Genomic DNA, 11,365 nt, shown 5'->3' on the forward strand with positions numbered 1-11,365 from the left:
CATCATAATTTCCATGTCTTTTTTGCTAAATCCTAAGTCCTAATTTGAATGATGGGTAACTACAGCTTGTTGGAGTTTGGGGTGCGGTGTCCAGTTGGCTTGCACATAGATAGAGAGTGTAGACCACACAATCAAAATCCTAGCATGATTACTCTTCTAGCTTGGCTTGGCTTGGCTCATGGCGTGTTGTATGAGTGTGTGTCCAGTGTGTGTCCAGCCCTCCAATCTGGGACAGTGCACAGTGGGGATATATACCGGTAGGCCAAAAATGTTTTCATTTGTTCACCGTTCAAAAAATGTGAGCTAATGGTTCATTTTAGGAGGACGTCACATAATAACATATTTCATAACGAGATTAAAATGGCAATGATGTCTTCCAAGCATAGTGCTGTGTTCTTTGGTGACTAACACTGGTGTGTTTCATTTCATGTGCTCAGAGTACACGTCTGCCTTGAGCGTGTGACAGACAATCTTTCATTGTTTTTGATGGAACTGTGCTCACAGGCAAGTGTGTCGGTATTGGGCCCGGTTAGTGAGGACGAGTTGTCCTTAAAAGCAAGCCGTGGGACAGGATGTAGTTCGGAGAAGTTCCTGTATAATCACTGCAGAGATCTCACAAACCATTCCAAATTTGCAAATGCCTCTGTGTGCCTCTGTGCTGCTCCACACAGCTGAGAATGCGAGCTGCTCTCAAAAGGAGTTTTGAGAATCTAATTGGATGAGACAAGTGTTTACTGTATCAAGTGTTGACCAGAGCATCCATTAAATACACATTTAGATACACCATTTGGACCATAAAGACACGCTTAAGCTCACGCTTAGCTAACAAATGCCCATGCAAACACACATCCACACAGATCCAGAAAAACACTTGGCCATTTATAAGCCTTATTAAGTAGACAGTGTGATCCAGAAGGGAGGTGAGGATGGATTCCTATGATGAAGAAACACTAAGACAGCTGTTTGTGTATCCGTCTGGATTTGACCTCCTACCGCGCACTGTTGGCATGAACCATTTGTTTGTGCTTTGCTCAGCTGTCTGGTGTCTTCTCGCACCTTGTAGTCATCAGCAGGGCCAATGTTCCGATTGATCAGCAAGCATAAATAGGTCATCAAAGCGATGATTCATTTGTCCCTGTCCGTACAGCATTTCGGCACATTGAGGGTCTAGCTCATCCAACCAAAGCATCGCTTTTGCCTGATCGCATGTTGGTCGTCTGATCAGGCTGAGTCAGGGAGGCATCGCTTGCTAATAGCTTCCATCGGGGCTGGCTGGCTGGGCCCGCTATTTGGCGATGAGGCGGCAGACTCTGTGGTGAGGATGGCAAAGTCTTTTTAGATGTCGAGGCGAGCCAGCGGGCACCAGAGGGGGGTTAGCTGAACTTTCAGAGCACGTCACTAAGTCTGAGCTTCAAAGCTAAGGTTGGACTGAGGGGGGAGGGGAGTTTGGAAAGGTTAGGGGGCAACAAACAGCGTCTGTAATTGAGGTTTGTGAGGTTTGGGGTTTTTTCTCTTTTCTGCAGACTTGCATATTCTCCCCCCCCCCCCCCCCCCCCAAATTGAGAATGTCTGTTGAGCCTGTCCCCAGCTGGTCCAAGGGCTTCTGAGCCTACAGGAGGAGCGCTGGAGATGGGCAGACTCCCGCATCACATGGCTGAGAGTGTGCAAATAGATATAGGCACACAGAGACGAGCCACATATGGAGCCCTCTAGGCACGAGACATAGGAGAGGATTGGGGAAAACTTGCTTCAGACAGTACAGCCAGCGACCATGAGACTGGGAGAGAATACATGTACTCATTAAATGTTGGCATGGCATTATTTTAAACCAGAAAAAGCCTTACCCTTTGAGAAACTTATTTCTGGGGAAGCCTTGAACCACATTCACCATAATAGACCATAACTCCTGTGTGAGTGAAACAAGCCTACACACAGACACAAAGCTGAGTGAATGTTTCCCTTCATTTGTCTTCCTGTGTGTCTGTATGGACATTTTGATTGTATGTTAGCTTGGCATGTCTTTGGCACAGTCTTGCATGTTCAGTGAACCAATTAGACAGCATTCCTTCCTGTGTGTGTGTGTGTGTGTGTGTGTGTGTGTGTGTGTGTGTGTGTGTGTGTGTGTGTGTGTGTGTGTGTGTGTGTGTGTGTCTGTGTCTGTGTCTGTGTCTGTGTCTGTGTCTGTGCGCGTGCGTGTGGAGGTAAATGTACAGCCATCTTTGTTAAGAGTCAGATATCCTCAAAAGGATAAAAAGATAGGAATGTTATGGAACGTGAATACATTTTTCTTGGTCATCACTTTTCAAGAGCTAGTTTTAGGTTTAGGACTTAGGGTTAGGGTAGGGTTAGAATTAAGTTTAGTATGGGTGATGGTGAAGGTTACAGAATGGATGTAGTCAATTGAAAACCGAGTCTGAAGTTCTCACAAGTATAGCAGTTCAAGAATGTGTGTGGGAGCATGTGCATGACAAGGCATAAATGTACATCTTCATACACACACTTCTGTGTGTGTGGGGGGGGAGGGGTTAGCCCATGTACAGCAACAGCCCCTACTATGCAGTATAAGTATGTCCCACAACACAGCTACAGCTGTTCTTCTCTACTGTAATTAGTGCATTGGAACCATAGTGTTATGATGTTCCTTGGCTGATGTACAGCAGTGGTGGGGGTTGGATGGGCGATCCCTTTCTCGCGATCTCTTTTCCTCGCCGTGCTGTGCTAATCCCCTTTCTTTATTTCTTTCATTTCCCCCGTTTCTTTTTCTCAGTAGGACTGAGATTAAATTAAATGAAACCAAATAAAACTGAGCCTGAACTGGCATATCATGTTTTGCAATTCAGGAAAACAAAACTCGTAAAAATATAATTGAGCGGAATGGACCATAAAGTTTCTCTCCAACTTGATGGATAAACAGAGAGAGAGAGAGAGAGAGAGAAAGACAGAGAGGGATAGAGTAAGGGCTGGAGACTGAGAGAGAGAGATGCAAGGGAAGTCCCACTCTTGATTTATACCTCACTGTGATGAAGGTGTTGCATGCTGAAAATAGCTGATCTAGAAGCTCACAACATTGCGTGACATCAAGCCGCATTGTGTAGATCGGCTATTTCCGGCACGTTACCTTTGTATTAATTAGGCATATACTACTGCACAACTCTTTCTAATACTAAATGCAATTTGCAATGGAAGTACATTTCCAGTAGGGGTGGGCGATATGGAAAAATACAATATCACGATATTTTCCCAAGCTGTATCACAATACACGATTTTTTCACGATTCTTTTTCACATTGGTTTTTATGGTTAATTCTCAAGTTACTTGACAATAACTAGACTATCTGTGTTCCTTTTGGGAGGTCTAAATTGAACTTTACAAGTATGTAACTCTGACAGTATACAAATGAAACCAAATGGACCCTTACGGGTCCATTTGGTTTCATTTGTATACTGTCAGAGTTAAGTGGAGACCTTGACATTTTAAAGTTTGAGAACAATTGATTTAGACCAAAATGCAGGTTTAAATTGAATTCAGCAATGAATCTCTGTATTAACGATTAAACAGGATTTTTTACAAGGCTCCCTCAATTGTATCACGATATATACAATACTTCTGAAAAGGCATATCGTGGAGACATTGTATCGTCTCAACGATAATTATCACCATATCGCCCACCCCTAATTTCCAGTGGAGCAAACACAGGCGAATCGAATAATCAGACAACCATGAAACATTATTGGTAAAAGCACTGAATGATGTGGTGATAACAGACTCTCTCCCTCTCTCTCTCTCTCTCAGGTTTTGCGTGGTGCTCAGCTGATAGCCGTGGCATCAGCTGACGGCTCAGGCACAGCGGTAGAGGGCACCACCCTGCCCTCGGACATCCAGGTGCAATACGTCCAATTAGCACCCGTCACTGATCACACTGGAGCTGTACAGGTGAGACAGACAGACACACACACACACACACACGCGCACACACACACACACACACACACACACACACACACAGTCTCCACCCTCTCTCTCTATCTCTGGTTTTGATATAAATGTGCACAGACAAACACATGCAGATAGTTTGCCGTTGAGGAACATTCCAAGGGCCTGAGTATAAAACCATTCCCTCTGCTGAGGTGAAACAGGCCCGAGCGCTAATCATCACCAATCACACCAATGGCTTTGTTTTTTAAACTTAACGATAATAAATAGCTGAGCTCCCCGCCTTCCCCTCTCTTCTCTTCCTTTATATACCCACATTCTTAATCATTCCCTCATTGATGCCTTTATAGTGAAACAAAGGCCATGCGGATATGGTGCAAGCTCAGGCAGGGCAGGGGGCAGTGGGTCCTGCTGAGGAATGAAGCGCTTAAGCCAGATGATAAAGGCCAAACGATGGCAGCTAATAAGCTGTCATTTTACGTTTCATTAAACTATTTAGAACAGGTACACATTATTGTGTATCATTATTTTATGCTTTAACTATAGCTTGTAGATCTGCTATTTTTGAAAAATCATGAAAATTTGGATTTTGACCTGATTCTATAAGTGTCTTTTGAATCCTTCTAAGATTTTTTGAAAAACCTTTGATTCTATGTCAGCAATCTGGCCAGCCATCGTCAAAGAAAAGGTCCTTTTCATTTAACTGGAGCTCAGTTAGTCTGTTCTTGAGAGACTACTATGTCAGTGGTTCTCAAACCTTTTCATGTGAAGGACCCCCAAAATGATATTTATTTGGCCACGGACACCCATCTCAAAATATTTAGTTCCAGGGACCACCCAGAAGCAAAATTTGAGTTACAAACGTTCTCTTTGAAAATACATATATTCAAAGATTTGCACACATTTTCACAACTTTTTCAAAAATAGCTGATCTACAAGCTCGCAGCGCGGCACTCGGTGCCGCGCTGTGAGCTTGTATATCTGCTATTTTTCAATAGTTAAAGCATTCAATAATTCTAGGCCTAAATGGGTTAATGTAACTGAAAAACACCCGTGTCCCGAAGATTAGAATCTGGTGCCAAAAATGTATCCCGTGTACAAGGTAAAATCCCCAGTGTTAATTTAACTCTGAGTTGTAATGTGCACTCAGAGTTACATATAGATTAGCCTCGGGATCCAGGCATTTCATTCATTCAAGAAAAGCCTGGGTAAAGCCTCCAGTAACTGTGGTTCAGCCAATCAGGCGAGTATGTGTGTATGCAAACACATCCCCCCCTCCCCCTTCACTCTATGACAGGCATCAAACAGGTTGTTGTCTTTGATGCTTTCATTGATAAGAGAGATCACTAACGAACTCTTGACACTTTTATGGCCGAATCAATTACCCCAGTTCACAACCCCTTTGAAGTTCAAAGGGAGTAATTAAGAGCTCTGGCCAGCTCCTGAAAAATCTGAGATCGGTGAACAAATGGGCAGTGTTGGGTATCGTTACTTTGTATAGTAACTCGTTAAGTTACATTGTTACTGCCTTTAAAAACTAATCTGTTACGTTACTCCGCTACCAAATGAGAAAAGTAACTTAACAAGCTACTTTTTCCGTTACCGACCATTAAAACCCACTGCGAGGGAGTTTAGTAAACATAAGAGTGCAGCCTACCCGGATTGTTTTGGCTGTTAGCTGTGTGCGTGGCTGGCAGCGTGCAGCTTCAACGTGGATATTGTAATGACGTTGATCTATCCTTTATTCCTTTCACCAAGTAAATCCAAGAATAGTGTGAATCCTTCCACAGCCTTACTAAAGGGCTTCTCTCAAGCCCTGCCATGTCGTGCGTGACTGTAAATGAATGTAAACAAGACGCGCACAACGTTCTCCTTATGTCGCTAATAGTCAGATGACCGCAGGTAACCCCAAGTTACACCAAATTTCGTAACCTGTCGTAAACTGTAGAATGACTATGCAACCACCACATGCTGGCAACACATTTCTGGTCGGTCACCCTTTTCCTTTTACGGGTAAAAATGCGGGCCATGCTGCCTGCTCAGGCTCCTCCTCTGAGAGAGGAGAAGAGCTCATTCAGGAAACAGCGCAAATGTGTCAGATGGATTATTTTCCCTTTGTGGCAACAGAAAGAACGGGGAATTATAGGTCTTAAATACCTAATTAATGCCGGTATTTTTCGGAAAATGTAACTGGTAACGAATACGATCCTACACAATTGCAAATGTAACTCGTTAAGTTTCTCCGTTGCGACCAAACCTAACGTCGCTACGTAACATTGTTAGTTATAGCGCCGTTACACCCAACACTGCCAATGGGGCTTGTATCCCCGCCCTTCTGGGTCATAGAACGTCTGCGCACGATACTGTAAATGAGTGTTTGTCTATAAGCACCTTTCTTTGAGTAAATTGCTTCAATGTGAAATGTATCTAATAATACACAAGTTAAATGTAAATAAAATACAGCCCAACGCCAAAGCTCCACTGCAGCCATCGGGCGATGAACCGGGGTGAATTTTCAGGTTGGACGCCGTCACAGAATGCAGCGCAATGCAACGCAACGTAACGTCGGAAATGGAGCACCCTTCATTGATTAAAAAGAGAAAATGTCCTTCGTTGACTATGACACGATGCCCGATTGCTGCAGGGGAGCTTTGGCCTAAAGCTGTTAAAGTCAGGTTGTTTGTCTTAGTAAATTTAGGTTGTATTTTATGTGCATTGTCTGATGTGAATTGATTCTGTGAAGACTGGAGAGGCAGAACAGTTGCCTCATCAAATCTAAACTTAATGCCTGGTTTATAAGCAGTTGCGCGCCATTGTTTTGCACTGAAAATAGCCAATCTACTGTACAAGCTCACAACTTGTCACAGGGCGACTATTTTCGTGGCGAGACTCTAGCACGCAACTGAGTTTAAATCACCCTAAACGCACCCTGGTCCTGTTATTAATAACATTGAAAGGATTTCATCACTGGGAGATTACAATCTCCATCGTTTTGCTCAGTCAAGCAGCCAAAGAATTTGGGTCATTAGCACAGACACATGCCTGCAGTGCCGTTAGTTTATCCAAACTCGATCATAATGATACAGACTGCTCTTTGTAATGTTTCATTGCTAATTACCGTCATGTTGAAATTGAGGCCTGCCGATTTGCCAAACTACTTGCAGGAACAGGACTTTGTCATTATTTCATACTTTCACTTAAACCAAATCCCAGTCAGTCACTGCGGTAGGTGTTTACTGTAAACATTCATTAAACAATATGCGGACAGAGTGGTGGAAGGGCTCGTGAGCGAATCATAACTAGATTAGCTCTAAATCCCTTGATGGTGGAGTTTATTGAATGAGAGCCATGTGTCAAAAGAGGAAGGGGGCACAGCGGGGTACTTTCAAGTGGTCAGCTTGTTACTGCCAGGAGAGTCGAGGAAGAGAAGACTTTTTCTTTGTTCTTTCTTCTTTTGTTTTGACCAGCCTTTTTGTTGTATTTGTCACATTTCTCCCATAATGTTTCTGTCCTCTGAAGTCGGATGCTGGGCGGCTGGGTACCCTCTATTCCCAGAGAGAGCAAAGGCATTCTTTTCTTGCTGCGCTAGTATAAACAGAAAAGATGTGAAAACCACTTGGCTCTTCAAATGATTTGTGGCCGTTCGTAAAAAAAGGCAGCCCTGTACCAAAGTGGATCTCCTTGCACAGTTTCTCAGTGGGACTGATCGCGCACGCATCTTGTCTCTGCGGCCGTGTAGGACAAGCAAATGGTCCCACTTACCAGCCACCCATCGTGTTTTGGGGAGCTCCTGCTTAAGGCTGGCCTGTCGATAAGCTCTTGTTGTCCCTTTGTTTCCGCAGTGTTGTCCTGGTAATGGGTTCCTTCCTCTTGAGAACATGGGTGGAGAGCAGACATCCTATATTGATTAATCTCCATGGCGCCATATATAAAGCCAGAACCCCTGATAGGCTTTCTGTTGGGTTCCATCTCGCTCATTGCAGCAAGCAAGCAATCAGACCCTGTTTGTTTACCCTGCTGCTTTGTTTGAACGGGTTTTAGGTCTCTATTTTTTTCCCCCCATATCGTTTGATTGAACACATTTATCTCGACAGAAATCAACAAAGTCCACCGGGGTCTGATCAATCATTAGTATGCCGTTTCTGGGAGACCGAGTAAAGTCAGGGCATATGGACGCTGCTGCTGGAGGAGGGAAAGAAACCACTTGTAAACAATTTGATCTCTTCTGATCGAACAACACTTTTTTAATTGTGATTTCAACAGCACAACGTCATTAGGCTCCGTTCCAAATGCTATAAAGGTTTTACACACTGAGGAAATAGGTTGGCAAGATACAAAGAAACATGGCGCCCGTAGGTAGCATAAAAGCACTGCATCGAAGAGGCCTACGGGAGAGTTTAGATGGAACAGATGAGACTGATGAGGTCTACCTGGGAAAGATTGTGTTAGAATCGCTTGATCACTCGTTGCGTTGTTGTTAACAGCACTTTCTAGTTCAAAGGTTACAGGAAGGATAGGGTTGATCTTTCCCATTTCTGAACAGTGTTGAATCAATCGAATCGCTCTCATCTGCTTCCAACTTCCAAGCATGTGGGAGCATTTATACGGGCTCTTGAAAAATTACTTAGGCTTTTTATTTATTTATCTCCACGCAATTTTTCTTTTTTACATTCTCTTTATTTAATAGTTTCCATTACACAAACGAGATTGTACGCAACACAGACAAGAATATTTCCGCACAGGAAGTTGCGATGCTCTCCTGGTTGGAGCGGTAGCTGATGAAAAAGAGCTTGGACCTGACGACGGTTCAGGCTCGGTTCAAGTCCGAGACTGGCACTAGAGATACCATGTTGCTAGGCACGGGCCTCGCATGCGCTGCCAGCGCGGTCTGCACACAGCCTCTGCCAAGCGCAACACAGAGCCGAGACAAGTGATCAATGATCCGTCAGCGCTCCCCACACAAGAGAGCGAAAGCCAATACTATGAGGCCTTACTTTCAACACAGCTGATTTGGCTCTTTTTACATTCATGACCAGAAAAAACGGGCGAGTCCATCTAAGTCAGCCATTTGCTCTTTTTTTCGAGCAACAACAAGTTACGTACGTTGCGTCAGTTTCTTGTTTGCGCTGTGTGTTGTTGCATTGTGTGTGTTTGTGTCAGTGCAGCTGGGCTGTTGTGGAGTGACAGCACGCTGGGCTGCAGGGAGGATTAAAAGCTGCAGGTGTGCTTGAGGGAACCTTTGGCATGCGCATGCAGGAAGGAGTGAGTCACTCTCCACGGTCATCTCCCAGGACTGAGTCATCCTCTAAAGGGGCGTTGCCCTCTCTATACCTCCCTTTTTATGGGAGATGAAAGCCTTTGTGATAGAGTTACAAATCACAGATAGAGCGACTAGTCCCGGCTCTCTCGCTAATCATGGCACTGTACTTTTGCACTCAACCCCCCCCTTCCTCCTCCTCCTCTTCTCTCCCTCCCCTACTCTCTCCTTCCTCTGTCTTATGTCTCCCAGGCTGCAGAGTTGGCCCCAGGCCTGCAGGGGGACATGGAGGTGAAGGAGGCCATTCAGGGAGCCATCCACGGGGAGAATGGAGAGGTCGTCCAGATTGTCACCTCCGTCGCCACCTGAAAGCCCGGTTTGGTTGTGGTCCCGCTGAGCCCAGCTCAGTCTTACCTATATCCTCGCAGCATCCACACACAAAAAAGCAAGCTCTGTACAAAACAGCGGCGGTCAACAAATGAACCACAGACTTTGACGTCCAGTCAGCAACTAACAATTACAGAGACTTCTCTTGTAAACAAACACAGAAGGATGATGATCGAATCCAGTGGGGTGGCATCTCATTGTGTTGGTTATTCTCAGCAATTAACTCCATTCATTGCTGACCATCTGTCGACAGTGCGGAAACGCGCACAGGGAACTTGAAAAGACCAGGATGTTCTAGAATCAACTGTGGTTCTTCTGTTGTTTCCATCACCAGAATGACCTGGCCCACGGCAGCATACACAGAGGAATTAAATCCCACTCACAGAGGACACTGCTTAGGCAGTAGATCAGCCCACCACCTCATCAGCTGCACACATGCCTGTTTACATCAACTTTGGAAAAGAGTAGCGCTATTAGGAATTAAGCTAGTTTGGCTAGCAGCTTGCGAAAACCCGTAGGGGTTAAAGACAAATCCCACCTAAAACAGTTTCTAGTTGTTGGACTACAAAAGCAAGTAGAATTGGCTGAAGGAGGCCATATAGGCCATCGCCACGTGCCCTCTCAGTTTGGTGTATTCTGTGAAAGAACACTTCTTTTTATTTATGGCATCATGCTTAACACTTAAGTTAAGTTAATACTTCAATGGACTTAAAAGTATTGTTTTATTTTGCCCTAGCATTTGGTCTTTGTGCCCTCAAGAAATTGCCAAGTGGCTTTATCCCTAAAATGACAATATTCCAGGCCTGGTTTCCTGTTACTCTCTCAAGTTTCACGGCCTGTCCTCCCAGACAATGGAATCAGCCTTTACAGCGTTTTTTTTTACATATTGGTTTAGCAACATAGCTGCTGTTTGTATCATTTACATTGTAAATTGCAGAAATTGTTGTGGATTTTTTTTCATTGGAGATAGAAGATCTTGAAATAGAAGAGATAATGCCAGAAGATGTTACTTGTAGAATACAGGACAACCCCCCCGCTGTGTCTGTCAAAGATGCATTCATTTGAATAAAAATATTTTGTGGTTGCCATAAAAGTGTTTTTCGTTTTGCTCGGTTAATGTATTCCCCTCCTCTTTGCCATAAACAGTGGACAGCCAAATGGCTCCAAAGTCTTCAAGACAAGAACTTCTTTCATTTGCTCTAACTAGACTCTTGAGAAGATGCTTTAGAAATAGCTTTAGAAATAGCTTAAAGGGGATGTTGTAAGTGATATTGTTATGTAAAATACGTGTTAAATAGCTCTTATTATTATAGCAGGAACAGTAACGCACACCATCAGTGTGCAACACTTTTTTCTTCTTTTTAAATAACTCTATATTCCCATAGTGATCATCATTGCTATATAAAGTGTTTGTACAGGTCTAACAGTCTTTTGGGCATTTTAGTAGACAGAAATTATATTTTCAGGTCAGGACCTGATTTCAGCAGACAAAATTGTTATTACAGTAGAACACAAAAACGTAACCTGATGAATCGGTTGAAATTGGTGACCCACCTGAAAATGCACATGTTGACCCTGGTTACTGAACACACTATGATGATTACTATCTGATTATAGAGCTTTAAGTAAGACAATTTTGGTTTTGAGGTGTATCATCATCAACTGATCATATTCAATTGTAGAAGTAAGGCTGTTCAACTGTTAATTTGTAGTTGTGGAACCCCGGGATAAAATGTCCCTTCTCACCGCTGCATCGGTCAGAATAGACAGACTGATGTTGGTCCAATC

General features: G+C 43.8%; 1 protein-coding gene across 3 annotated transcripts in view; it reads left to right on the plus strand.

Moving 5' to 3' along the window:
* The window catches only part of banp (BTG3 associated nuclear protein), a 46,859-nt gene extending 36,218 nt beyond the window's left edge, over positions 1–10,641 (plus strand). For all 3 annotated transcript variants that reach the window (XM_080736718.1, XM_080736719.1, XM_080736720.1), the window contains exons 12-13: positions 3,793–3,933; positions 9,443–10,641. In XM_080736718.1, the coding sequence (XP_080592844.1) occupies positions 3,793–3,933; positions 9,443–9,559 (258 nt within the window). In that variant the 3' untranslated portion in view covers positions 9,560–10,641. The remainder of the gene's footprint in view (positions 1–3,792; positions 3,934–9,442) is intronic.
* Positions 10,642–11,365: the final 724 nt, after the last annotated feature.

The sequence above is a fragment of the Nannobrachium achirus genome (genome assembly GCF_963921795.1).
Source record: "Nannobrachium achirus genome assembly, chromosome: 11".
NCBI classification, from domain to species: Eukaryota; Metazoa; Chordata; class Actinopteri; order Myctophiformes; family Myctophidae; genus Nannobrachium; species Nannobrachium achirus.